Source organism: Schizosaccharomyces octosporus (genome assembly GCF_000150505.1).
Source record: "Schizosaccharomyces octosporus yFS286 unplaced genomic scaffold supercont6.2, whole genome shotgun sequence".
Lineage (NCBI taxonomy): Eukaryota > Fungi > Ascomycota > Schizosaccharomycetes > Schizosaccharomycetales > Schizosaccharomycetaceae > Schizosaccharomyces > Schizosaccharomyces octosporus.
In genome coordinates this window covers 684,490-710,201 of record NW_013185620.1, presented here as the reverse complement: position 1 = coordinate 710,201, position 25,712 = coordinate 684,490, and the positions used below count along the sequence as shown (strand labels likewise).

Here is a 25,712-nt window from a genome sequence, read left to right as displayed (position 1 = left end):
TCCATGTACTACCGATTCATAGAACATTTACTCTTGATCATACTGTCACCTTCTTGATGTTACTCCAGTATCAAATTCCAAAGTATGAAGTCAGTAAGCTTGACTATCGAAATCGGGAACGCGCTTCTCTGAATTTCTAGTCTAATATGACGAGCATTAGCTCTACAAAGATTACAGAAAAGAGTATATTCTTATAGATCTGTTACCCGAATAAGGAATACACGACTGCAAAGTCCGAACGATGAGAACCAAAAAAGTTAGTTGAAAGTAATCATAAAAGCTCAAAGTAAACTAAACTTTATAGCTTCAGAAACATAAAAAAAATTGTGAAAGAAAGTTTTTAACCATTGGGACAGAGAAGTTAGATGCTATACTTAACCCATTCGAATCGGAGGGACATACTCCAGTCAATAGTGCTGCTTATACACCCGTATACTTCATTTTAATACATGTACTAGTAACATTTACAATTCTGTTTGACTACAATAAGTAAAATACGCAATTGATAGAATTTAAATTTGAGCTTATGGGACTGGTACAATTACGAGCCCAAGACGATACTAATGAATTCTGGAATGAAACTGAAATCATACATCGATAGCTAGAATCCGCAACGAAGTTTTGGAATACATTCCTTTAGTATTTGACACATACAAATTAACTAATTAAATGAATTTACTATTTCAACGCTCTGTATAATTGTTTTGTCTCACATCAATAGAAATACCTGGTCTGTGTAGGCAATGAAGTTGATTACTGCATTTTCGCTAGAATTTACTTTTATAACATGAACACTTCAACATGTTTATTTATATGGGATGGACCTTGAGTCTCTATGAAGGAACCTCTTGTCAATTGTTACTTTCGTTTATACCCATTTTGTACAACATCGTTGAAACTACAACAGGAAAAGGGGTTGCTGGTGTATCTACTACCTCCTGAAGATATATCATTTTCTGAATGGATAACTCCAGAGTTCGTCAAAAAGTATCATGAACCTCCTGGTTTTTAATTCACTCTAATTTACAAAGTACGTTTGGAGATACGATTTTACGAAGACTAGCTGTTTGGACAATAAAAATATGTAGGCTACCATAATCTATTTCCAGAATAAAAACTGCACCTTCTAGCGGTAGATTGAAAACTATGTATCAAAATACCATTGACAAAGTCATCTTAAAACGAAAATAATACAAAAAGATTTTGCAAGCAAGATAAGGTTGTTACGATAATGCTCACAAACTACGATAAGGAGAGTTTTCAAGGTACAGAAATATGGTCCAAAGTAGCACTGGTGACTGCTGCATATATTCAAGCGGAGGGCTGAGTTAACTCTCCTTCTACTTTATTTTTCATTTTTCTTCAGTAGAGCAAAAAACTCAGAAGTTTGTTGTGAAGAGATATATGAGTTTTATAAAATAGGAATTTGTTGTTAAATATCCTTAACATAATTCCTTTTGAGCTTTTCGCGTCTTTCTTTTTTTCGGAAGCTTGGCTTATCCAAATTACGATTTTGAAAAGAAGGTCAGTTTGGTTTTGAAAAATATCTGATTCCCTTTTATCCCTCTTTTTTTTGCATTTTCATTTGCATTTTCTTCTCATTATTACTTTCTTTTCTCTTTCATTAATTGCTTTCTTTTTTCTCATCTCTCCCTCATTATTTAATCTGTAAATCTACGTTTTGTCATCACATACCTCTCATTTACTGGAGCATTTTATACTATTTATACCCATAAATTAAGGATTTATACGATTTCTCATGTTCAATCCATTATCTCTTTTGATTTCCTTCTTCCTTGTTACGTTTTTTGGATATACTGCCGCGCATACTCCAACAGAATGGCGAACTAGAATTATTTACCAAATTGTAACGGATCGTTTTGCTAGAGAAGAAGGAAGTGCAGACTATCCTTGCAATCCAGCTTCCAACAGCTACTGCGGTGGCTCATGGAAAGGTATTGAACAGAAATTAGACTATATTCGCGATCTTGGTTTTACGGCCATTTGGATTTCTCCTGTTGATAAGAATATTGAGGGTGATCCGAATAATGCTGGTCAGGCCTACCACGGTTATTGGAACACAAATTACGAAAAACTAAATGAACATTTTGGTACCGAAGATGATCTCATTAGCCTAATTAACGCTGCTCATAAGTATGACATATGGGTCATGATTGATACTGTTGTAAACTCTATGGCCTTTGCTGGTCCTTATAAAGATATTGATTATTCCGCTGTCTATCCTTTCAACAGCGAAAAGTACTATCACCCTTACTGTATTATTGACTGGAATAAAAATAATAAGACAAATATCCAGGACTGTTGGCAAAATTCAGGTGTGCTTCTTGCTGATTTGGATGTGGAAAGCAACTCTGTTAAGTCTTATCTCAATAAACATATTAAACAAGCCGTTCAACATTATGGATATGATGGTCTTCGTATTGATGCTGTGAAGATGATGAACGAAACATTTTTCCCGGATTTTGTTAAATCGTCTGGTGTATATGCTGTTGGTGAGGTTTTCGATTATGATCCTAAAGTTATATGCGATTATATGAATTACGATATAGGTGTAACCAATTATATTGTCCGTTTGGGCTTCAACTTTAGTTTTATGGCCCATGACAAGTTTGAACCAACTGAGGGTTTTAAAACGCTTAAAAAACAAATGGAGTTGATTACTACTGATACTTGTTCGAAGGCTGATTTAGGAAACATGCTTATTTTCTTAGATAACCACGATTTGCCTCGTTATGCTTCTTATACAGATGATCAAGCAATTATTATGTCTGCATACAGTTTTGCTCTTTTATGGGATGGTATTCCTTCTGTTTATTATGGACAAGAACAAGGCTTCTATGGTGGAACAGACCCTTCTAATCGTGAAGCTCTTTGGACATCTAATTATGATCAAACTAATCCCTACTATACTATGATTAAAACCATGGTCAATTTCCGAAAACACGTTATGGAACAGGATACCAAATTTACTAATGATCATTACGACATTATAGATGCCGACGTGGATCACGTGGCTGCCAAAAAGCATGATGTTCTCCTTATTTATAATAATCTTGGAATAAAGAGCAATGGAACTGTTTACAAAGTACCTAGTCAATACAGCGAAAAAGAGGTCATTTCCGATGTGTTTGGTCATCGAACTTTAACTGTCGGACAGGGAGGTACTGTTACTGCTTCACTTACTAGTGGATATCCAATGGTTTTGTATCCTCATACTAAGTTGTCTGACTTCTCATTACCTACGATCAATCAAACTGTCATGCCTAGCACAGCTCGTCAAAAAACTACTACTGTCTACACCTCGTACTACTCTCCCACGTATTCTACCCGTTCTTTTGCTGGTTCACATAGTCTCATTACAATGTCCTCTTCGCATCGGGCTATCCCCTCGTTTGAGACATTGTTTTTCGCTTTCGTCTTTACTACCTTAGCCTTCATATTCTTTTGCTAAAGGAAATAAGATGTTTTTTTGTAATCTTTAGAATTTGTTTGATAAATACTGTTCTCTTTATTTGTCAGTTTACTCGATAAATTTAGTTTTAGATAAATGCATAACGTGTAAGATATAATAAAGTAAAGAACATCAATCAAGACTGAATAAATGTTGACTTAGTTTTATGATGGGTAAACACTAAAAATAATAATGTATATAAAAGTCTTCACGATTCTTTGGTAGTCGGTTTAAATCAACGTTACCTACTGATTTTAATGCAGTAACGATATATTTCAAGTATATAGTTCTATGGTTTTCACTCGCTTAATACCAAATATTCCCTTTTTGTTTATTAAGTAAAATTATTGTCAACGCTTTTTTATATAAGCAAGACTGCAAATCTTCCAATTTACGGACGAAGAATCTACATATGATTTTTTGAGTTAAACAGATACTTTCTGATTGACCGAAGAGGTTCTAAAGTAAAAAAATTACAAATATAAACGATTTAGAGGAATTACGTTCCGGTTTGAACTATATATCTAGAGCTTCTTCTGTCAGTCGTTGTTTAAAGGCTTTCTGTGCAAGTTCATCGTTCACATCGAAGAAGTTATCTTAAAAGTATATTGATTATGCCGAATTCTCCAAAGAATGATCAGCCGTGTGTTTCCTGGAAACTATCTCCACTGAAAAGCAAATCATTATCTGATGAGCAAATCTCACAGTTATTTACTAAGTCTTCAGGAAATTCAAATCCAATAATTAATGATCCAGTAGTCAATCTTTGGGACCGATTGCAGCAAAACCAAGTTGTATATCGATCAGTGTCTATGCCGTCAAGTACAACAAGTCATAAGTCTGTCAGTAGAGATAATTCAAAGAATACCTTAAAGCGTTCAAGGACTTTGGATTTGAATACGGACGAAAATCCAGAACCAAAAAATAAACTATCCCGTGTATCTAACTTGGTGAGCTTGCTACGAGCTACGATGGATAGAAGAGAAAAACAAAGGAAGAAAAGCATTGAAGACAATCATAGCTATCTCGACACAAATAAACCAATTTCTAACGATGATGAGCCTTCGGATGTTGAGCAAGAAGCAAGCAGTTCTCAAGGTTCAGGTACAGAGGTTACTCAGACACAACAGAGCCTAGATGAGGAGGGACCAGAGGATTCTGCTAATAATTGCATATTGAATGATGAAGATGAAGACGATGGAGATGAATTTTTTGTTGATGATGAAGATTTACGAAAGTTACAGGACATTGAGAATAAATGGGTAACCTCACAGCATACGCCAAACATGCAGGATAAAATGCAAGCGCAGGATAATCTTTTAGGTCCCGGTTAACCAAATCCTTTTTATTTATTATATGTTGTATATTTAATGGTAACACTGCGATATCTAAGAAAGGATTGATACGATGGAACTTTTAAGATTCAACTTAACAGTCGCATTACTATCGCGAGCATCGGTTTTCACGACATGCATTTCAGACGTTGACTATTGTACTATAATGTTCAGCCATCTAAGTCATCAAAAATGCTTATTATTTATGACTAAGCCTTATCCTTCTTAAATTTTTCCAGGTCTTGAAATACCTTTTTTCTAGTCGTTGTCGTTCAGATTCCATCACAATCATTCTATATAACTGGCTCGTGATATGCCATGCTTTAGACCCCTGCTTATAAGATCCTTCAAGCTTTTTCCCAATTTCGTGAACATTCTCAGTGAGGAATTCCGCAAAGCCTACGTCCTCATTTGTATATGGTTCGAGAAAGTCGTCTTCTAAAGACGCATGATAGACCATACGATTCATTGCTTGAATAAGTTGGTGTCTATGTTCTTTTGTCTTGATACGATTCTTCAACATCATACTTCTGTGCTCACTTTGGGGCCAGTACTTAGGACGTAAAAAAGTATCCCCTCCTGTCGTCAAAACAAAATGGTAAAGAGGTTTCCCATCGCGAACATAATCGTGAATAGACATTGACTTTTGGGGTTTTGGTAATTTTGAATTTGAACACTGATCTTGTTTTGTAGGGATTTCTTGTTTTCCTCGATTTGAGTAAGATATAAATTTTTTTAGTATTTCCCTCCGTGTATGTTCCACCGGCAATTGACCTTTGTTAACCAGTTCAAGTCGTTCACGGTACTAAGCTAATGTTAGCTTCTTACAATAACTGGGTTCTTACTTTTTTGGCATTTTGTAAAAGGTGTTCGGCTTTATACGCATTAGTTAAATGCTGATAATGTCGGGTCCTTGCTCGTACTATTTCTGAAAGGATGGACCGGTATTCAGGCTCCACAAATCGGTTACAGCATTTCAATAACCCTTTATAAACACTTAAGCATTCTGATTTATGAATATGTGGTAATTTTTTCCTCCATGCCGCACTCATAATTATTTCGAACAAAGTATTGCAAACAAGAATTACGGTTAGTATTCCTTTATTTAATATCTTTCTCTAGTTAAATTCTCTTTCAATTAATTTATATTCGAAAAATAATGTTCATTTTCCTTCCATATCCTCGAAATAAACACGCTGGGTATTCTTGGATACTAGAGTCGGGTTGCAATGCAATGCTTGAACGCCAGCAAGTTCTGATCGAATGTACCTTGCTTTTCACTGAATTCTTAAAAAATAAAAATAAAAAAGAGAAGATATTCTTTTATATATATATATATATATATATATTTGTTGTGCCCAAAGTGTTTATAAACCTTTCACTACGAAAATCAGGCATTCATTGAATTCCAAATACTAACCTCTAAAGGAAAATCAAATTTAACTTTTTATAACGGTGATATAATACGCTTACAGATCGAAAAATCACTCAACAACATGAACTTACTACTTATAGCTAACAATCAACAAATAACTACCTGCCTTGTGACCACATAAAATGGAAGACATAACTTTAATAAATATTTATTAATTAAACCAATGCTTAAGTTTCGTTTCTTTTTTCCACCGATACATATGTAGAAATGCATATGTCTTCTTGATGGAACTATCAAAGAAAACAAATAGTCAAACATCACAGAAAGAACCCCCGATTCATGGCAACCCGCTATTTGCCTAATCTCTTGATCAAACAACATCAACAATAAAACAGCCGTATACATCAATCCTGTTAACACATAAAATTAAACATAGTAAGAATAAACATTGGAAGAGTCAAAAGAACAGCTTAAATTACTCAAAAGTTACATAACTTCAGAAGTGTCAGCTTCAAACTTTGAACAGATAAAAATACTAATAAAAACAAACAATAACAAACAATTATCAACGATTGCTAACTTTGTAGTCAACAGAATTTGGAAAACACGATGCCGGATTATATACCATGTTTCCACCAAGCCCATTTCTCGCTCCGGTCAATAATGGAATCTTTTCCTTGTTGCATGGCAACAATCTCAAGGCGATCAACCAAATCCGCATCACGGCCAGCAGTTTCGGGTAGAAGTAAACTGAAAATTATACCTAAAATCATACATGCAAAGAAAATCCACAACACCTTGTCAAAACCAATTACTTCAGTCAACTTATTGAACAATAGACCAGAAAGAATTGCACCGGCTTTGCCACTTGCTGCACAAATTCCGTGAGAGAAAGCACGAACTCTTGAGGGGAACACTTCAGCTGGATAAACAAATGTAGTAGTGTTTGGCCCAAAATTAAAGAAGAACTGGGCAAGCGCAATGCAAACGAATCTTCCAGCAGTCGAGATGGTGTGCCATTTTCCGGCTAGTACGGCAAATAAAAGAGAGCAAATAGCAAAGCCTTGAATTTGAATCCATTTACGGCCCATTTTTTCAATTAAAAATACAGTAGCCCAGTATCCAGGAACATAGCCAGCGATGGCAATAATCAGATTACCGATAGCATTTCTCTGTAGTTTCCTGTATTGATTTTTGCCGCTGTTAAAGCCCATCTCATTTAGAATAACGGACTGGTTCAGGTTGACGCCATAAAACGCAATGTCTAAAAGGAACCAGGAGATAGCTGAACCAAGCAACAGTCTCAAGTGTCTCCACTCGGAGAAGTAGGCGACAAAAGTGGACCCAGACTTCACTTGTTCCTGATCCTGTTGTTCCGCTTTATCAGAAGGAGGCTCTTTGGAAGCCATGAAAGAGTTGTCACGAGGTTCAACTTGTACAGAACCGGAAGTTTTTTCGGTTGCCTTTGCAGTATCAACGGGTTGTGGCAAATCTGCAGAAGTAAATGTTTCTTGGTTCTTCTTTAAGTCATCCGTTTGAGAATTAGTCTCTGCTTCATTGAGAGCATGAACATTCTTTGAATCTTTGAATTGTTTAGATTCTTTCATCCTTAAACGAGGAATCAACACAAGGAAAGCGGGAAGCAAGGCAATACCGAATTGAATGCGCCAAACACCATCTAACTTATGATAATCGCCATGCACCTCTAGAGATGTTCTATAGCACGCGAGAATAACTAAAGTAGCGATACAACCGACAAGAGTACCCCATCCTTGATTTGAAAAAATCCAAGAAAGCAAAGCACCACGGCGATGAATCATAGACTGTTCAGATGTAATGGAAGCGGACATGGGATAATCACCACCGATACCAATACCAAGTAGCACACGGAAAGTGAAAAGCCACATGGACTTGTCGAGAGGAGTAGGAAGGCGATCCGGAAGACTAATCAAAAGTATAGTAGAAATAATAACAAGCATCATCTCCTTACCGTAAACGAACTGGCGGCCAAAAAAGTCTCCCAAAAACCCGAAAATGAGCTGTCCCATAATGTTTCCGATGTTCGTACCAGCATTTACAAGACCGCGAATCCCCGATGGGTAATCCTCATGGCCTTCTAATCCACCCCAGTACAAATAAGAAAGTATAGGGGTTACCAGATTAATAATGAACAAATCATAACTATCCAATAAGAATCCGGTACCTGCAATGGCGAGGAGCTTAGCCTCTTGCTTGTTGACCAAGCCAAAAATCTTTTTTTGTTCGGCTGCTTCATACTGTTCAAGAGGGAGAGGCTCTTTGGGCTCCTTGCTTTTAGAGAAGGGATTCCATTTGAAACCCATTGTCAACTTGGAAAGTTTTAACAAAAGAAAAGATGTTTATAAAAAAAAACAAATAAGAATAGAAGACACTCACAACAAGGAAGGATGAACAGAACAATCAATCCACAAGGAAGAAATCGACTATAAGATTTGAGCGTGTGAGACAAGGTATAAGCTTGAAAAACGCTTTTTTAAACAAGAATTGACTTGTTTAAAATGCGATAATTGACCAAAAAGGGTCAAAACAATTAATAGTAACGGCGTACCAAAGGTAAGTGGTTATGTGTTAAGGACAGTCTCAATCCTTTATGAAGTAAAAAGGCGTAGCTCCTCCGACAGGAATCCGATATGCTGAAATTTTACTAGTGAGAGGTAAAGTAGTGCGCTATGTGAAAGGACGTCGGAGATGATTTATGAGAGGAAATCTCCGATTTAAAAAATACCACAGTGCATTGCAGTGTGGTATACGGTAATAAACAAAAGGCTTTTTGCGAGTATAATGAAGGTGGACTAGCATCATTACGGGTTCATGAAACCATCAAGAGATTGTCGAATGTTAAATCTGTGATAGTATTGTTTTTGTCATGACAAGAATAGGGAGCAGGAAAGCTTTATAGATTTCGAGAATACTTGAACAGAAATGCTTTGGTAGTACGATATCAGTTACAGGGACTATGTATTTTTCATTGAAACTAACTGACTTGTCATTATTTATAGTACATTTGAACAAATTACAGAGGTTTTAAGAGTCATAGATCATATGAATTCAGATGGAAGAGTGTTTACTTTTTTGGGCAATACTGAACAACAGCATATTTCCCTGTTCGCTCCCAGTGAGGCATATTTTCAGAGAGCTTTTCGTAAACACCTTCTTCGAGACCGACAACAACATCACTAAACATTGGTTAGCATTAGCCTTAAGGAAACCAAAATAAAAGTTAACTTACGCTTTGCATGTACGAAGAGCTAAAATGTTGAATTTGCCAGCAAGGGGACCAAGAGCAACATCGAAGGGAGTTGTCTTGGGCCACTCACAATCACCAGTCAACTTGCGGTAATTCAAATCGCCTAAAGTCTGTTAGTAAAATGATCAAGCGATAAAAGAATATTGTGTACCTTTGAAAATAACCATATCTGACTTTGCCAAATCTTCCACTAAAGCAGGAGCAAACTCAGGCATACGACCGAAATAATGAGCGGTGGTCCAAAAACAGTTGGGGCGAATCAAAATTTTTCCTTCAGCATGGAACTCTTGAAGGTCGGAAGCAAGTTGATGAATACTTTCGCCGGAGAAGTAGGTTGTCAAAGAAGTAAAGACATGAGGTATATCATTCACCAAAGCGTCAGAAACGAACCAAGGAATATCCTTTGGATGCAAAATAACTGTGTCAACAATTTTAGCTTTCAATAGGTAAGCTGCAAATACAAGATCAACATAGAGCTCGAATCCAGCATTATCCAACACAAAATCAACACGTCCACCTGGATGCTCTTGAAGCTTTTCCCAGACCTTTGGAAAGTCATTCACCAAAACATTTTTTTGAGATTCTTCCACAGCCTTCCGGCCCTGAAGTTGTTGGAGTTCTTCATACGTCAAATTTGTCAATAAACTTAGATCCGTGGCATTACCCCATAAGGCAACTTGGGCCATTTCAACAAAGATCATGTAGGCTGCTTGGGGATTGGGATGCTTTTTGAGAGCATCTAGTTCGTGATCGAGATTAACATATCGGACAGCCAGATCCTCAACTGCTACGTGACTGGATCTTAAAGTGGAATCTTTCTGGTCGAAAAAGGGATCATGGCGTTTCCATTCCGAGTGAGCTTGTAAAAAGAGGTTCATCATTCGGTAAAAGTAACATTCGGAGTAAAGCCAAGGAGCGTCACCCCAAGTCATGGGGCCGCACTGAGTCAATTCTTCATTGTAATCCTCCAAATCGGAATTGTCTCCCTCAAGGTGTATCAAAGGACGGTTGTGCTGCATGTCATATTTGAGTTGGCTCAGCAAATTGATAATGGACTTTCCCTGAGTAACGTAAGAAGAGTTTTCAGACATTCCGGCCTCAAGCGCCTTTGATACATGACGGGAAATATCGTCAATGACATTAGATAGCATGGTAGGCCATCTCCGAACAACGCATTCGTATGCAAACGATTCAGGATCGCTTGTCATAGCGTATGCTAAAAAACAAGAAAGATTAGCAATAGAACAAACAACAGAAAAAAACCAAACAAAACTGAAAAGCTACCGACTTTCTTTTCTTCAAGTCATGTTGAGCTTTTTACATTTTCCTGCAACATACGTTTCGCTGGATGCACCAATTTCGTGGTCGTCATTGTCATTATACACGAGATTAATCAAGCATGCAATGAAGCTTCAAAAATATGTTTAACGATGTTTTTAACAAGTCGTTTTTGGTTAGAGGCAGAAGTTGCAGTACTCACATAATAAATACAATTTCAATTATTACGCAAGGGTGCCTTATTCACGACGTAAATTACCTTATGAAGCTTATGACAGTATGCGAGCTTAGTACATTTTCGTAAACGTTACTTTGCTCAAAGCGATCAGGTCACAAGATTATGCGATAGGTTTATATATTTGAGAAGAAGATCGGTTGATATAAACTTAAAGTGCCTTTGTGTTATATTGAGTAAACAAACAATGGAAATAAGAATTCAAGCATTGTAAGTGTTTGTGAGATATCTTCAACTTTCATCGCCCAAGTCTCTTGCAATTCAATACATTCTATCTCACAGAAGTCCCTTTTCTTGACGACAAGCCTCAATCAATATCTTTTGGCCTTTATAAGATGTCATACAACTGTAAGATCAAACTAACTAAGTGCCTCAGAGCAATTTGTCGAATCAGAGCAGTAAAACAAATATTAGCCTCAGGAATGATGTGTACCCTAAGACTAGAGATTCGAATCTTTGAATTCTAATGAAATCAAAGGGTTCAAAGATTTCATTTGATTAAGCTCAAATAAAGGTTTGTGCTAGAAGGGGATGTCAGTGTCTGGGTTGAAAAAAGTTGGGTTTCGTTTGCGTATTATGTTAGAATTAGATTGTACATTAGATCAACAAAGTTACTCAATTCGACTAGACAATCGTTGCTTATTTTAACGAATCGCATTTTATACTATTCTTTTTGTTTTGTTTTTCGTAAGCTGATGTGTTTATATGAATTAATTCTAAAAGGAGGTTGCCCTTTTCTCTGCAAGAGTAACGAAAGCAAGGCAAGGAAGGATGTCAAAGGAGAAATGTTTTGATATGGACACCTGTTTATTTTTGTGCTTTTCTGCTTGTTAATGAAAATATGGAATATAGAGTACTTGCTTGTTGCAATTTATTTTTTTGGCATGGAATTAAATTCATTCATTCATATATTGTTTTGAGTATCGTAGAAATTTTAATCATCATCGTAAGTAAGAAATGGCATGAGAGCGCAAGAAAAAAAAATACAAAAAAATCATACTAGCTGTTCTCAATTCCGGACGATTAAGAAGAGAAGGTCAGTCGTCTTTTTCTTGGCATCCTCTAGCGGTGTGAGATGTGTTTGAAGATGCGCGTCGTTAACCCTTAAAACCATTTAGACTGGTCTTTTTTATTGGGGGAATTTAACGCTTCGTTTGTTTTTGTCTTAACTTCTCCTTCTAGTTCATGCGCATCTTCACGAGGTTTTTCCAATTCATTCACGACCTTGTCTTTACTATCTTGCACGAATGTCTTCGCCTTATCCGCAGTATCACCTACGGCACGATCGAAACGACGTCCTTCTCGTTCAATTGCATTGACAAAGTCTGCATTTTTCTGCTCCAATTGGTTTGCTGGCTGTTTATTGCGATTCATAAACATATAAGCAACAGCTGCACCAGCAGCAACTAATCCACCGACCTTTATACGTTTGTCCATGATTTAAGAAATTTATGTTAAATTTACAAAGAAAAGCTTTCTTCTTCAATTGGTATATTATGTGTCAGTCAGTATATAGGAAATCTCTCTTTTTTCGTCTGAGAAATTCTTGTTACTTTACTGAGAAGGAAACGAAATGTGCCGACAATATTAAACGTATTTAAACGTACAAGTCAGCGTTCAAGAGATATAAAAATAGAAACAGTAATAACCAACACGGTTCCCAAAGTTATAATATAAAGTAAATGTGTATTACCACGTCGACGATGAACGTCTTATATAGTACACCCCATCTGCCATACGTCTGTATCATACATAGCATATAAACGAACTTACGCCAAGAAAAACGTAACTTGAAGAATTCATGAGATCACTTTCGCACGTACTACATCCTTTAGACATCCGCTACAGCTTACTTGGCGCTGATGTCACTTTGTTAAGTCCTACTGAATGGTTATGGTATAAGGAAAAATCAACGTAAACGAGATTTTAAATCTGGCGAAAGAAAGGCAAAGAAAGAGTTGTATTTTCTTGGGGTTTGTTAAAATTCCACGGAACGATCATTCTGTTTGATCTCGAAAATCCGTCAAGGATGGATAACCTGCTAACTAATGTTGGATTCTCTATGGCTTTCGATGATTCCCTTTAATGAAATAAGTCTTGACTAGATATGTATGAAAGTATAAGTTTGGAAAAATAAAATAGAATAATACAAATGACACCGTATTTTTGACTCCTTGTAACTTTGTAAGAATCCATCATTGAAAAACCTGAGCATGAGGCAAACAAGAATAGTGAAAGGAAAGTCAGGTTAAGGCAAGTAAACTACTTTTTTGTTTGAATGAAATATTGAGTAATCTTCACTTCAGTATAAAGAATCCCTTTATTAAATTAAAAGTTTAGCTTTATTGAATTCATGAATTTTCGAGACTTGCTTTCTGTTGAATACAAAATGTCAACCCTGTTAGAAGAAACTGATATTATATGACTAAGGGGAGTCGTTGAGTGATATCTAGAGAACGCATATTTTTAGGTAGGAAGATACAATTCATGTTGATACACATAAAACAAACATGTCAAGGAATAGAAAGGTATTTTTATCTCAATCGATCTTTTGTTTAAACATAAACATTAAACCTTGGAAACACGTTCGTTAATACGATAAGAATTTCGAGAAAGCTTTTCTCTACGAACTTGACGTTTCGCTTTACCCCAGCGAAGTTTCTGTTGATCCAGTTCCTCTTCCACTGTTGCCAACCGTTCTCCTGGTGCTTCACAAACTCTAGAAACTACAAGGCGGGTAACTTGAAACTTTTTCGACAAAGTTCCGGTTGTCCATTCGTCTGGGTTAGACAATCGCAAGTCATGAATAGCTTTCTTTTCCTCATCCGTCAATTGGTTAGTCGAATAACGAAGATTTCCCTTTGGCATGGATTTACGAGAAACAACGGGAGATAATGAGCTTGTAAGTTTCTTGGCTAGCGTCGTCCGTGCTTCTGCTGATGGAGCATCGTAACGAAATAAAAGCGGTGTAATGCGTATGTCTGGTGAAGATGCAGGAGGATTATAGTATACATCTGAAGAAGCATCTACTTCAGCAATTTTTGTTCCCAAAGGAACTTCTGGTCGTTTAGGGATTCGCATCTTTGGATACAACCGATTAATATTTCGGGTTTGCATAAGAATTCCCTGTCGAACCCAGCTTTGCTTAATGAAAAGAAACATATTAATAGAAATATATAAAAAACAATTTAGTCAGCACAAAAAGACTGCTTCAATACTTTAAAGAATCAATTTCACGAGCATGCAAGCTTAGCGTTCCTAGCCAATCCAAAATTACTAAATTTCGGCAAAAGAAGTAAAAACAATACTTTTTTCAAAAAAAAAGAATCACTCCAAGTCCTCTTATTCTGGATTTACGCGTTTTGCCAACGGTACCAAAGATTGCTGAAGAAAAAGTATGTACAAGGGACTTTGGTTTTGCTTTTCATTCCGATTGCTTCGTCTTACTGAGTTTTCTTATACGCTTCACCTTTGGGTCTATCAATAACTGCTTTGGTGGTTTAGTGGTATAATGCTTCGTTGCCATCGAAGCGACCCGGGTTCGATTCCCGGCCGAAGCAATCTTTTTCTTTTTTATTAGTTAATGAAACTCTCCGGGATTATATACAAGTTCTTTTAGCTTTGCACAAAATGAAATACTTTTAAAAGGTTTATACGTGTGAAAAGGTATGGAAAACAAATTACGGTAGTCAATGATGGTTTACCACCTTCTTTGAGACGACTTATACAGTAAACCGCTAGGTCACTTTCGTTCTTTTTTTCCTTACTAACCATACAGTTCATTTGGTTACAGTTGTTAAGCTGTCGAAGGTATTTCTTCTTTAGTAAATCTGCCTACAGGCGATGGAAATCGAATCTCCATAGAGAGGAATGGATGGTACAAGACTGGTGTCTTTGGAACAAATAGAAAACTGCCCAGTCGGGCAAAAGGTTAGGTTTCTGGGATATGTTCACTCTTACGTTAATGGAATTTTATGCCTCCAAGATGGATCAAGCATGGTTGAATGTGATTTAGCTGCTGTTCTCGGACACGTAAAGATTCAAATACGGGAATGGTTGGACATTGTGGGTCGTAAATGTTCAGATGGAAAGGTTGATGTACTATTAGTACGGTCAGTAGTAGGAATGGATCTCCCAAAGTATAGGAAAGCTCTTCAATGGCGGCAGGAACTTGCATCCGAATGGAACCCTTTTTAAGGCTCGCCCAATTGAGCATTGAGAAGAACTTGCTTTTAGGTATGCTTTCAAGGTATTAAAAAACAAAAAGAAGGTATTGATTCAATGGATACAAGATAGACTAGTAATTTTTATGATTATAAAGCTTGCAAAATTAAACAGTTATTGACATTATGAAAACTAGAATTGAATTTATTGATGGATCATAAACGAAGAAACATATGAATTTTAAAGAAAGAAAACATTACAAAGGATTATAGAGAAATAGCTGGAAAGCTGATTAGACGTCAGAAGGTTGGCTGTTAGTTTTAAAGCTGAGATCTTTTTCATCAGATACATGGACTATCTTGTCTATTGATGGACTTGAGATTGGCTTGCTGTAATTGACGGTGTCCGCGGCAAACAAAAAGAAGCCCAAAAAGGTACCACAAAAAAGGAATAAAATCACATAGCCATTGTAATACATGGCCAGAAGCATGGCAATATAAGTCACAATGAACTGGATAATGTAAAGACAGGAACGTATAAAGTGGAAACAAACACGGGTGAACCAGCTGAAACCATTGGAAGAAGAATGAACAAAGGAGCTTTCGGGAGAATGGTGGCACGCAAGGCTGGATCGGTATTGAGATTGACGAATACACCAACGGTCGAATTCCCGCTGCAAGCGACGAACGAGTTCCATGGCCATCATCATAAAGATGATACCGAAGATACTTCCTACAAACATACTCTTGCTGCGTATATGCCAATGTTTGGTAATAAAGCAAGCATCAATAGTGTACCAATTCCAATACATTGAAGTTTTGCACGCGGCGGTAGAAGAAGTGTGAGGAGAGGAGTTTGTCATATTCGACATTCCACCCATCGTCATGTTGCTCATTTTCGAGGTTCCTCTTTGCAATAATGTAATAGCAGACTTTTCATTATCGGCGTCTAATAAAGAATTCGACTGTTGTTTTAAATTTCCGCCCAATTGGATCAATGTATTTCCCAGATTTTCTTTGGCCTGTTGAAAAAACGACATATGGAATAAACAATAAGAGTGATTTTAAAGAATAAAAGAGAAATTTTTCGAATAAATAATAATAGAGAACAAGGATATCGTTAAATATGGAAGAAAACGAGTACGAAATATATACTCTATTCCTGTTTTTGAAAATAAAACTTGAGAGATAATTAAAAATTATCAACCTTTCAGCGTAAGGTCTCAAGCTATTGAAAAGTTGTTCTTATAATAAATCCTGACTACAGCTTAGATGATGAACACAAGCAAAAACACGTTTACGTTTTCTATACTTCTCTTCTCTTCTTGTCTGTAAACAACGTCGCTGAGAATGATTTTAATGAAAGGATGGATTTCGTCGATGGTAAACAGAGAAATGAAGAATGTAGACTCTATAAATAAGAAATCCAATTTTCTTGAGGCATTTTTTATGCTTCCACTAAAAAATGTCTCGCTGAAGCACAATTATCTCGGATTGTCACATTCTCAACTATCCGTATTTTCCTTTTGTTTAGCGAGTCGCTTGTATTAGTTTTATTTAATTTCTGCATGAGCTATGAAAACATTAAAAGTTAAAATATAAATAAATAAATAAATAAGAGAGTATGTAAATAGAAGAGTTGATAACTAAAATTGCATTTCTTAGATTGGTTAATGTACTTACAATTTCTTTAGAATTTGAGTTTTTTTAAAGATCGCAGAACAGTATGATTCCCATTATTTTTGATACAAACGACTCCGTTGGTTTCCTTTTTTAGTTAGGTTGGATCCGACACAATTTTTTTTTTTTTTTTTCTCAGTAAAGACTCTCTTCTAAGTCTGCATCAATTTTTATTTCTTAAAAAACAAATAAAAGACAAAACAAAGAAGAAACATAAAAAATTTAAGTCATAAATTGGATAGCAAAATGAGAAAAACAATGGTCACAGCCAGGCTCGAACTGGCGACATTCGACTTATTAGATCGACATGATAACCAACTACATCATGCGACCACTTGTTGAGTAATTAGATGGTAAAACCAATATGATGTACACTCCACATGTGAATGGATAAACAGGATTAGTTGAGGGTTCTCACTTTCGGTTTCCAACGCTCACGGGCTCTTCGGCGTGTTTCAAAAAAGAAAGCCAGACGTAACTTTATAAAGTTCATAGGAGAAAGCAAAAAAAGGGCTGTTCTGGGAATCGAACCCAGGACCACCATCACCCTAAGATGGTATCATACCACTAGACCAAACGGCCGCCGTTAATAGTTTAGGGGCTTTACCATACAAGAGGATATGTTGGAGATGGTTAAGCTGAAAACGCAAATACAATGTTCAACGAGTCTTCAACGGATAGAAGATGGTTCGATACGGAAAGCATGAAAAAACGGTCTTTTTGCTTTAATGAAGTTACAAACAACAACAAAACAGCTTTCTGTGTATATGAAAAGTATTATGAAACATTTCCTATACGAATTCGCCCGGCAAAATCCAACACTGCAAAAAATACTGAAAGATCCCATAATACATACACAGCACACGCAAAAGTGAAACGAAGAAGATTGCTTCGGCCGGGAATCGAACCCGGGTCGCTTCGATGGCAACGAAGCATTATACCACTAAACCACCAAAGCAGTTGTTGGAAATCTTTGATCTAGGAAATGTATAAGGAAAATGGAAAATTTATTCGTTTCAGTTCTCTTAGTGATCGTAATTCCTCAGTTAAGTTTTTAAATTCTCTGCTCTTCAAAGTCGGTAGGATTGTCTTGACACCAGGACTAACCCTCGTCTATAAATATGTATTGACGACCGCAATTAAAGGATGAGCATTTCAATCCAATATCAACGGCAATGAGTTAGTATGGGCGAATTAGTCGGAAACATTGTCTCCGCAACTACCCCACTCGCATTCACATTTAATTGTTCGTTTGCTTCTTGTTACTCCTCAAGGAACATCACTCGAGAAGGGAAACAAAAAAGGTATTTCCAAGCATGTATTGACATTTACTAAGTCAAAAAAAGAAAAAGAATTAATAAACAAAAGCCTACAGCATCCCGGATTCCCATGTTGTCTCCAACCATAGTACTAACGAGACCCTCAAACGCTTAACTGCAGTGATCGGACGGGAACTGGTGTTTTCGCCTAGGTGTGGCCGTAGACGTTTATAATGTGTAAATGAAGGTATTTGTGCTGGATATCCTACTTCAAGATGCAATTTGGCTCAGTTCCATCTGCGTCTGTTTACATGGCTGCACGGAAGTTGTAGTCTGATAATTCGTGTTTCAGTTCATTTATTTGACTCTCTAAGTAGACGACAATTTGATTCATTAGGCTACAAAAGTCGGATCGTTCAGTTGAAAGATTTGTGCTTGCTATGCTGTAAATGAAATTTAACATTGACGGTAAGGCAATCACTCGTTCCCTACAAATCATGAAAGACATGTGATTACACCGCACAGTTTTGAGTTAGAATCGGTTGATTATTTTGCAAAATTATCGTCATAACAACTAAATGATTATTAAAAAAGGGTGGATTAATAAGGATGTTCATCACAAAGAAAACGAACGATTTATAAATAACACTCTTGCGAGACGAATTCTTAAATACATAAAAGAATGAACGTGAAAAGCAATCAAACCTGCCGAATGAAGCTCATGCTTACTTTTGTGGACAAGAATGCAGAAACTCGAGGGATTGCAATTGACATGAATGCTTCCAAGGAAAATGTGATTTATAGGAGGGATGGAGAAGATTCGTTAAAACTCAAACTTCAGCGCTTTGTCCAGCAAAAGGTTGAAGCTCGATTTCTTCGTTTTGAGATGCTTCGTCTCCTTGATTTGTCCCTTTTAACTTGGTTAATAATTGCTCTATGATAGGAAGCATTTACGTAATGTACATACCAAACGCATGATTCACAGCATTTCCTATACCGTTTCCTATGGCATTTGCGCCGTTTCCTATACCGTTTCCTATGGCATTTGCACCGTTTCCTATGGCATATGCGCCGTTTCCTATATCAATGACTAATAATCTAAATCGTTCACGGGAAATTGGATTCACTAGAACAGTTAGAATATTTCGCAGGTTATAAGACATACTCCAAAATAAAACAAACACGGCAACGTTAACAAACCAGACACCATAGAAAGCAATATCGTTCATCTTTTCAAATCCTATTATTTTCTTTACATTACGATAGAAGACGAAACCAACGACATTCAGAGAAGCCGTACATATTACTGCGGCACACATGTTTGGCAGCACTCTACCAGCTTGCTTGTACCACCCCGGGTAGAGCATATGCGCCACTAATAGTCAGTGAAACATTCAGAATAAAAGATAACGCCAACTTACAACAAAGAAATAATGATATCGCCCCAATAAATCCGCCAAAAAGTCCCCAAAAGTCTTGCGCCCTCACAGGAACCTTGAAATAAAAGAACATTACGAGAAGAATACAATAAGCCCCAATGTACCCAAGAGACGCAAAAAAAAAGAGATATATGATAATAATCCACTTCGAATATATCGAATCCGATCCAGCGTTGTTAGTGGACTCTTGGGCAGAATGCTGAGCAGATCCATCAGCCATTTCCTATGGCATTTGCGCCGTTCCCTATATCATGACTAATAATCTAAATCGTTCACGGGAATTGGATTCACTAGAACAGTTAGAATATTTCGCAGGTTATAAGACATACTCCAAAATAAAACAAACACGGCAACGTTAACAAACCAGACACCATAGAAAGCAATATCGTTCATCTTTTCAAATCCTATTATTTTCTTTACATTACGATAGAAGACGAAACCAACGACATTCAGAGAAGCCGTACATATTACTGCGGCACACATGTTTGGCAGCACTCTACCAGCTTGCTTGTACCACCCCGGGTAGAGCATATGCGCCACTAATAGTCAGTGAAACATTCAGAATAAAAGATAACGCCAACTTACAACAAAGAAATAATGATATCGCCCCAATAAATCCGCCAAAAAGTCCCCAAAAGTCTTGCGCCCTCACAGGAACCTTGAAATAAAAGAACATTACGAGAAGAATACAATAAGCCCCAATGTACCCAAGAGACGCAAAAAAAAGAGATATATGATAATAATCCACTTCGAATATGTCGAATCCGATCCAGCGTTGTTAGTGGACTCTTGGGCAGAATGCTGAGCAGATCCATCAGCCATTTCTAAATCAATAAATTTGTTCGGAGCTAATGAATGTATTAGTGAGGAATGCTTTTGTTGTTTGAGAAAGGATGGAGCGTTTGTCAAGTTTGCTGATGGTAATCAACAAGTTTATTAATCTTAAACACAACAAGTAAACAAACAAACATGATTCTTCATCAAAACTGTTTTTAGCCTAGCTTTTTCAACAAACATACAAAAAACCAACCCTTCCTTTCTATTTCAATAAATCTTACCTGAATACGGAGGAGGCGTACCCTCTGAAGAATGTATATCTGATTTCTCATCAATGAGCGTATTGAAAGACTCGTCAGAGTCTGAAACAGGGCTGTATTTATTCTTCATTTTTACAATGGCAAACCAAAAGAACACCAATATTTATAGCTAGTTCGAAATTAACTAGAATTACCAAGAAAAGTCCATAGAAATCAATTCCACCTTTCAGAGATCTTTAAAAAAAAGGAATTGTTCCTTATTTCTAAAGAAAATCAATACCTTGAGTAAAATCAGTCTAAAACCAAAGATAGGAATAAAAAAAAAAATCTTGGTAGTGGCCTTTCGCATGTCTCAAGTTCATAAAGCAGCGACATTATGTCACTGACTGGTCATATCCTCGTTACGATTATTTAACATTGTGGGTTCACTATGGGTTTTTTATAATGGTATAATCCAAACGAAGTTCGTATTACAAAAAGTAAACAAAGGACCTATCCAACAATAAAACCTTGACGTTGGATTTTCGCAGTTATTTTCAGCATTCACAAACACTCATTCTTTGAAACAACTTTTTCTAAATTTTTTCAAAGACTTCAGAAGAAACCTGTCCATCTGACGGTTTTTAGCTCAGCTGCTCAGCGGAAGTTGATTTAGATGGAAAGGAAAGCATTATTTAAATGACCGGACTTTTGTTTTTCCTCTAGTTTTGTTTGTTTGATTCTCTTCTTTGCATGTTATTCATTGAAGTGCTTTTTCCACTTCACTGATTTTCATTCTGTAGTATGTATGGTTAAGTCAAACAACCATGCCGATCTAACCGACAGACAGGCAATGCTTGCGTACAAATAGAGAAGAACTTCTACGACGTCCAAAATTTCCTCGAACCACATTACTAACACTAACGATTCAAACACTTACCTGCAGTAAGCGGTTGGGAATTGGCGTTTTCACGTAGGTGTGACCGTAGACTGGTGTTGTTACATATTTTTCTAATTACGGGCTTACACCTGTTATGAGTGAATTGTCATTTTAATAAGAAGGAGTATTTCTTTATACTATTAAAATAAATCAACATAGTATGTTAAAAGAAAAATGCTTGATATAAAATATCTCTATTCATTTACCTAATGGTTTATTTTATGTAAAGCATGATTGCAAAACTTCAGGTTGACTAAACTGTTGAAGCTTTTACATTTATTTTTTTCCTGATCATTTCTAAACGTATTTTAGAATTTCTATGTTCCATGGTGTTGTAAGGGAGGTACGACATAAACTCGAAAAGGTACCTCTACAAGGTACAAAAATTTCCCATCATAGCAATGAGTTCAGCTATCGAAGAGGAAAAGGAAATTTTAGAATCTATTTATCCAGACGAATTTAAATGTAAGTAAAAAATTAAAAAAAATTTAATTTGCTTCAGTAGGATCAATTTTACATCCAAAACCGAAAAGCCAAAAATATATGACCTTTGAGTGACAAGTGAAGAAGCTAACGAAATAGGTTTGGATGAAAGGACATTCCAAATTACTCAAACAATAGACCCTGAAGAATCTAATTGCTCTGACCCTCGTATGAACATGCTTTCTAAAACGTAAATTTGTATACCTCTCTTACTAACCAACATTTTGCAGCTTCTGTCATTTTTATTGCAACATTGAGTGATGAATATCCAAATGAAATTCCTGAAATGAAAATCCGCATTAGTCCCCCTCATCGTTGGCTTGGCGAAGAGCAAATGAAATGCCTCCGAGAGGTTGTTCATCAAAATGTAAGCAGCGGTAAAACATTGAGCAAGCAAATGAAGTTTCTCTCCTTGCAATTGAGCTAATATAGTATCTTTAGGCCGAAGAATGTTTGGGCATGGCCATGGTATTTTCGCTTTGTTCTATACTAAAAGAAGAAGTAAACACCATTCTTTGCAAGCAATGCGAGAAGGAAGAAAAAGAAATTGAGGATCGCCAAAATCGTGAAATTGAATTAGAAAACGCAAAATTCCAAGGTACTCCGGTAACCGTTGAATCTTTTATGAAGTGGAAGAAGGACTTTGATATTTGGAGGGATGAAGAAATTCGCAAGGAGAATGAAGAAAAGCTTCGCGAAGCATTAAACTCCACCTCCAATAGCAATGTAAAAAAGTCAATTCTAGAAAAAAAATTGACCGGTCGCCAACTTTTTGAAAGGAACATGGTCAAAGTGGATGACTCTGAGGATTATGATTAGTCTTAAGCCTATCTTCAAGGCCATAAATTATCAGTTTTTCTTGATTTCTGTACTATTTCATTCTGTGCGTGATTGTATATGTGTTTTTTTTTTGTTTTTTCACTATTTTCATGATTGAATTCATTATTTCAAATTCAAGGGATTGTATAATCACATATTCGTGAATAAATTATGATGCGGTATTTGATGTTAATCTTTGTATGACTGTAAGTATATTTTGGCTATTCATAACCTTGTGCCATTCTCTTTCAGGTCCAGTGCTCCTCTGTTAACCTTGTATCTTGAGAAATCCAATTGAAGGAAGGAATACTGACCTGAGTATAAAGTAATGCAAACCTTTATTACTTTGATTTATTGATGCTAGGAAGTTGTTATAAGTACCATTTGATTACAAAAGCTTTAGTTATTCGTCCAGTACATCACACAAAAAAGTATCAATTTGTATGAAAAGATCAAAATAGCATCTAATGTCCCGAAGTTGATTGTTTTGGTGAATAGTCTCCTGAGCAAATCAAAATTTTAAAAGTATTGCTGGGATTATTTAGGGTAGGAAAATATTCTTGCTGATTCCTTAAAAAGTATCTCAGAAAGTCGGGAAATATTAGAAGCTTGATGATCGTTTTTACATAGTTTCGGGTTCGTTTAGTTTGGGGAATTTTACTGTGATCAGTACTTTTAATAAATGCGACTGCTTGAGCAAAAATATAATGAATCTGTCTTCTTGATACCTTCATTCATGTTGGATTTTTTCAATTTACTGACTTCAGGAATATATAAAAATAAATAATGGTGTAAAACGCAGGATTTCCAATCCAATCCTTTTCGGATTATACGTTTACAAAACTTTCCATTCACTTATGTAAAAAGTTAAGTAAAATAAAATGATCTAACAAGCTGTCAAACATTATTATGAAGTATCAAAATGCAAGCTTTTTTCCCATCAATCTTCTATTGTTTACTATTTGTAATACCTCTATACCATTATCAACATTATCCTACAACATCTGTTTCCTGATAATTTTAAACCGGTACATCCTTTAAGATTATTTAACTGAATTGACTAAAGTAATATCGAAATTTCAGTCAACATTGCGACTAAGTACTACATACGTACTGGGTGACATGACATAGGATGCAATCCCTCTAGTGAATCACATACTGAAAAGAAATAGTATCTAACTTACTGTAAGTATATTATTGTTACAACACGCTCTTAAGTCTCTTTAACTAACGAATACCGAAAAGTTCGACTCAAGCCAGTGAACATGGATAATAAAGTCGAAAGAGCAAAAAAAAATTTTTAAGCCTATAAGAATAGCCGAAAGTAGTTCATTCCGAACAGTCAAATGATTTGCGTCAGTTGAAGCTATGAGGATGACTAATAGAGAGGAATGTTCAATGATGTTATAACGACACTGTCCGTTAGCTTTTGATACTCTTCCTATTGCTATCCTACTCTCAGCAAGTGTAAACCGAACCGAGTAATTTGTAAGGAGAATCTTTTTAGAAATGTAGTTTGATTTTGTTTTGTATATATCTTTTTACTTTTACTTTGTTTGGAGTTGTAAATTTTGTTGTGCTTTAAAGTCATGTCGGGTCAAGGTCTTGTTTTAGTAACCGGTGTAACTGGATTTATCGGAGCTCATGTTGCTGTATCATTAGTTCAGAGTGGCTACGCTGTACGGGGTACAGTTCGTTCTATGGAAAAAGCTGAAGATTTAGTACGCTTGAACCCTGAACTTAAAGACAAGGTTGAATTCGTTGTTGTGAAGGACATTGTCGCACCTAATGCGTTCGATAATGCCGTCAAAAATTGTGATTATATTTGCCATGTTGCTTCTCCCTTCTTCTACGAAAATCTGACTGATAATAAAGCCCAGCTTTTGGACCCTGCTTATAAGGGTACAATGAATATTTTGGAGGCTTCTTGCAACGAACCAAAAGTGAAACGAGTGGTCATTACTTCTTCTACTGTTACAATTTGTGACTTCAACAAAGAACCATATACTGGCTATAGATATACTGAAAAAGACTGGAACCCCATTACTTATGAGGATGCTTTAACAACTAAAAATGGATTCTCTGCTTATTGTGCGTCGAAAAAGTTTGCCGAAATAAGCGCTCGTAACTTCGTCAAGGAAAAGCAACCTCATTTTGATATGTGCACCGTGAACCCAGCTTTAGTGGTCGGTCCCCCCATCCACCCAATGAACAACATGGAATCTTTGAATACTTCTGACCGCGTTATATGGAGTCTCATCAATGGATCACACTCACAACCTTCGGAACAAGCCATACAGGTTGATGTTCGTGACATTGCTCGTGCTCATGTCATTGCACTCGACAAACCCGAGTTGAGTAATGGTCGTATGATTGTTTCTGAGGGCCCTCTTTTCACAAATGATATTTGCAAGATTCTTCGTCAAAAGTTCCCTGATATGCACGAAGTCATTTCTGAACCTACCGACGTTCCTTTTAACCACGAACACTACACTGTCGACAACTCTTATTCCAAATCCCTTGGGATGCAATATCACAGCCCAGAAGAAACTTATGTTGACACTGCCATGAAGCTTTGGGAACGTGCTAAAGAATTTGCACTTGCTACTAAATCATCTTAAAGGCAACGACAGTTCATCAGTAAATTTAATGTAGAAAATATATTTTTTCATAAAAATCATTCGGCTCGCGTCAATCAAATTCCCTCAGTTTATAGATAAAGTCTTTAAAACAAAAAGGAAATGACAGAATCATTTAACTTTGATGTGTTTAATTCTATAGTACAAACAGTAGAACCTTGTCACGATAATTACCCATGCTTTTAAGGCTGGTAATTGATTATATATCATTTAGATTACGTTGTTTATCGCTTAAACATTATCCTACAAGTAAAGCGTCTAGTCCATTTCATAAGATCAAAAAAAGTATCACTT

General features: G+C 36.3%; 13 protein-coding genes and 5 non-coding genes across 18 annotated transcripts; 6 read left to right on the top strand and 12 right to left on the bottom strand.

Annotated features, from left to right (window-relative positions):
* Nucleotides 1–1,278: 1,278 nt before the first annotated feature.
* On the top strand, nucleotides 1,279–3,583 carry SOCG_03950 (alpha-amylase Aah3). The gene has a single exon (XM_013163859.1). The coding sequence runs from the start codon at nucleotides 1,760–1,762 to the stop codon at nucleotides 3,470–3,472; it is 1,713 nt and encodes a 570-aa protein (XP_013019313.1). The 5' UTR covers nucleotides 1,279–1,759; the 3' UTR covers nucleotides 3,473–3,583.
* A 503-nt stretch (nucleotides 3,584–4,086) lies between these two features.
* SOCG_03949 (uncharacterized protein) lies at nucleotides 4,087–4,806 on the top strand (the record flags this gene model as incomplete). The annotated part of the gene is made up of 1 exon (XM_013163858.1): nucleotides 4,087–4,806. One exon carries the CDS (start codon nucleotides 4,087–4,089, stop codon nucleotides 4,804–4,806), a length of 720 nt encoding a protein of 239 aa, XP_013019312.1.
* A 199-nt stretch (nucleotides 4,807–5,005) lies between these two features.
* On the bottom strand, nucleotides 5,006–5,858 carry SOCG_03948 (uncharacterized protein; the record flags this gene model as incomplete). The annotated part of the gene is made up of 2 exons (XM_013163857.1): nucleotides 5,006–5,611; nucleotides 5,652–5,858. The coding sequence occupies 2 exons, from the start codon at nucleotides 5,856–5,858 to the stop codon at nucleotides 5,006–5,008; spliced, it is 813 nt and encodes a 270-aa protein (XP_013019311.1).
* Nucleotides 5,859–6,364: 506 nt separating this feature from the next.
* SOCG_03947 (inorganic phosphate transporter) lies at nucleotides 6,365–8,900 on the bottom strand. The gene has a single exon (XM_013163856.1). It carries the CDS (start codon nucleotides 8,521–8,523, stop codon nucleotides 6,799–6,801), a length of 1,725 nt encoding a protein of 574 aa, XP_013019310.1. The 5' UTR covers nucleotides 8,524–8,900; the 3' UTR covers nucleotides 6,365–6,798.
* Nucleotides 8,901–9,149: 249 nt separating this feature from the next.
* On the bottom strand, nucleotides 9,150–10,922 carry SOCG_03946 (DUF89 family protein). Its single transcript, XM_013163855.1, has 4 exons — nucleotides 10,806–10,922; nucleotides 9,619–10,683; nucleotides 9,450–9,570; nucleotides 9,150–9,396 (listed from the first exon to the last, which is right to left on the bottom strand). The coding sequence occupies exons 1-4, from the start codon at nucleotides 10,843–10,845 to the stop codon at nucleotides 9,285–9,287; spliced, it is 1,338 nt and encodes a 445-aa protein (XP_013019309.1). The 5' UTR covers nucleotides 10,846–10,922; the 3' UTR covers nucleotides 9,150–9,284.
* A 901-nt stretch (nucleotides 10,923–11,823) lies between these two features.
* On the bottom strand, nucleotides 11,824–12,869 carry SOCG_03945 (uncharacterized protein). Its single transcript, XM_013163854.1, has one exon. It carries the CDS (start codon nucleotides 12,415–12,417, stop codon nucleotides 12,085–12,087), a length of 333 nt encoding a protein of 110 aa, XP_013019308.1. The 5' UTR covers nucleotides 12,418–12,869; the 3' UTR covers nucleotides 11,824–12,084.
* On the bottom strand, nucleotides 12,811–14,416 carry SOCG_03944 (ribosomal protein subunit L20). Its single transcript, XM_013163853.1, has one exon. It carries the CDS (start codon nucleotides 14,140–14,142, stop codon nucleotides 13,549–13,551), a length of 594 nt encoding a protein of 197 aa, XP_013019307.1. The 5' UTR covers nucleotides 14,143–14,416; the 3' UTR covers nucleotides 12,811–13,548.
* Nucleotides 14,417–14,469: 53 nt separating this feature from the next.
* On the top strand, nucleotides 14,470–14,540 carry SOCG_16258. Its single transcript has one exon. It is a non-coding gene; the product is annotated as a tRNA-Gly (tRNA).
* Nucleotides 14,541–14,546: 6 nt separating this feature from the next.
* Nucleotides 14,547–15,365, top strand: SOCG_03943 (nuclear telomere cap complex subunit Ten1). Its single transcript, XM_013163852.1, has 2 exons — nucleotides 14,547–14,646; nucleotides 14,759–15,365. Exon 2 carries the CDS (start codon nucleotides 14,851–14,853, stop codon nucleotides 15,175–15,177), a length of 327 nt encoding a protein of 108 aa, XP_013019306.1. The 5' UTR covers nucleotides 14,547–14,646; nucleotides 14,759–14,850; the 3' UTR covers nucleotides 15,178–15,365.
* Nucleotides 15,220–16,532, bottom strand: SOCG_03942 (copper transporter complex subunit Ctr4). Its single transcript, XM_013163851.1, has one exon. It carries the CDS (start codon nucleotides 16,181–16,183, stop codon nucleotides 15,437–15,439), a length of 747 nt encoding a protein of 248 aa, XP_013019305.1. The 5' UTR covers nucleotides 16,184–16,532; the 3' UTR covers nucleotides 15,220–15,436.
* Nucleotides 16,533–17,082: 550 nt separating this feature from the next.
* Nucleotides 17,083–17,156, bottom strand: SOCG_16257. Its single transcript has one exon. It is a non-coding gene; the product is annotated as a tRNA-Ile (tRNA).
* A 177-nt stretch (nucleotides 17,157–17,333) lies between these two features.
* Nucleotides 17,334–17,405, bottom strand: SOCG_16256. Its single transcript has one exon. It is a non-coding gene; the product is annotated as a tRNA-Pro (tRNA).
* A 305-nt stretch (nucleotides 17,406–17,710) lies between these two features.
* On the bottom strand, nucleotides 17,711–17,781 carry SOCG_16255. Its single transcript has one exon. It is a non-coding gene; the product is annotated as a tRNA-Gly (tRNA).
* Nucleotides 17,782–18,189: 408 nt separating this feature from the next.
* Nucleotides 18,190–18,304, bottom strand: SOCG_16254. Its single transcript, XR_001202996.1, has one exon. It is a non-coding gene; the product is annotated as a 5S ribosomal RNA (ribosomal RNA).
* Nucleotides 18,305–18,912: 608 nt separating this feature from the next.
* SOCG_06182 (uncharacterized protein) lies at nucleotides 18,913–19,741 on the bottom strand (the record flags this gene model as incomplete). The annotated part of the gene is made up of 4 exons (XM_013164093.1): nucleotides 18,913–18,992; nucleotides 19,050–19,208; nucleotides 19,248–19,457; nucleotides 19,504–19,741. The coding sequence occupies 4 exons, from the start codon at nucleotides 19,739–19,741 to the stop codon at nucleotides 18,913–18,915; spliced, it is 687 nt and encodes a 228-aa protein (XP_013019547.1).
* A 455-nt stretch (nucleotides 19,742–20,196) lies between these two features.
* SOCG_06181 (uncharacterized protein) lies at nucleotides 20,197–20,688 on the bottom strand (the record flags this gene model as incomplete). The annotated part of the gene is made up of 2 exons (XM_013164092.1): nucleotides 20,197–20,369; nucleotides 20,580–20,688. The coding sequence occupies 2 exons, from the start codon at nucleotides 20,686–20,688 to the stop codon at nucleotides 20,197–20,199; spliced, it is 282 nt and encodes a 93-aa protein (XP_013019546.1).
* Nucleotides 20,689–20,837: 149 nt separating this feature from the next.
* SOCG_03940 (RWD domain-containing protein) lies at nucleotides 20,838–22,950 on the top strand. Its single transcript, XM_013163850.1, has 5 exons — nucleotides 20,838–21,635; nucleotides 21,790–21,942; nucleotides 22,060–22,128; nucleotides 22,191–22,327; nucleotides 22,402–22,950. Exons 2-5 carry the CDS (start codon nucleotides 21,879–21,881, stop codon nucleotides 22,777–22,779), a joined length of 648 nt encoding a protein of 215 aa, XP_013019304.1. The 5' UTR covers nucleotides 20,838–21,635; nucleotides 21,790–21,878; the 3' UTR covers nucleotides 22,780–22,950.
* A 1,217-nt stretch (nucleotides 22,951–24,167) lies between these two features.
* On the top strand, nucleotides 24,168–25,542 carry SOCG_03939 (NADPH-dependent methylglyoxal reductase GRE2). The gene has a single exon (XM_013163849.1). The coding sequence runs from the start codon at nucleotides 24,369–24,371 to the stop codon at nucleotides 25,398–25,400; it is 1,032 nt and encodes a 343-aa protein (XP_013019303.1). The 5' UTR covers nucleotides 24,168–24,368; the 3' UTR covers nucleotides 25,401–25,542.
* The last annotated feature ends 170 nt before the right edge of the window (nucleotides 25,543–25,712 follow it).

Excerpts from the sequence above, each read along its gene's own strand:
- SOCG_03939 (XM_013163849.1), top strand. The coding sequence starts at position 24,369 with ATGTCGGGTCAAGGTCTTGTTTTAGTAACCGGTGTAACTGGATTTATC.
- SOCG_03940 (XM_013163850.1), top strand. The coding sequence starts at position 21,879 with ATGAGTTCAGCTATCGAAGAGGAAAAGGAAATTTTAGAATCTATTTAT. Across the intron at positions 22,129-22,190 it reads ATCTAATTGCTCTGACCCTC|CTTCTGTCATTTTTATTGCA; the intron begins GTATGAACATGC and ends AACATTTTGCAG. Across the intron at positions 22,328-22,401 it reads GAGAGGTTGTTCATCAAAAT|GCCGAAGAATGTTTGGGCAT; the intron begins GTAAGCAGCGGT and ends TAGTATCTTTAG.
- SOCG_03944 (XM_013163853.1), bottom strand. The coding sequence starts at position 14,142 with ATGTTTCTTTTCATTAAGCAAAGCTGGGTTCGACAGGGAATTCTTATG.
- SOCG_03943 (XM_013163852.1), top strand. The coding sequence starts at position 14,851 with ATGGATGGTACAAGACTGGTGTCTTTGGAACAAATAGAAAACTGCCCA.
- SOCG_03946 (XM_013163855.1), bottom strand. The coding sequence starts at position 10,845 with ATGACAATGACGACCACGAAATTGGTGCATCCAGCGAAAC. Across the intron at positions 10,684-10,805 it reads ATTGGTGCATCCAGCGAAAC|CATACGCTATGACAAGCGAT; the intron begins GTATGTTGCAGG and ends CTTGTTTTTTAG. Across the intron at positions 9,571-9,618 it reads AGATATGGTTATTTTCAAAG|GCGATTTGAATTACCGCAAG; the intron begins GTACACAATATT and ends AACAGACTTTAG.
- SOCG_03947 (XM_013163856.1), bottom strand. The coding sequence starts at position 8,523 with ATGGGTTTCAAATGGAATCCCTTCTCTAAAAGCAAGGAGCCCAAAGAG.
- SOCG_03942 (XM_013163851.1), bottom strand. The coding sequence starts at position 16,183 with ATGTCGTTTTTTCAACAGGCCAAAGAAAATCTGGGAAATACATTGATC.
- SOCG_03945 (XM_013163854.1), bottom strand. The coding sequence starts at position 12,417 with ATGGACAAACGTATAAAGGTCGGTGGATTAGTTGCTGCTGGTGCAGCT.
- SOCG_03950 (XM_013163859.1), top strand. The coding sequence starts at position 1,760 with ATGTTCAATCCATTATCTCTTTTGATTTCCTTCTTCCTTGTTACGTTT.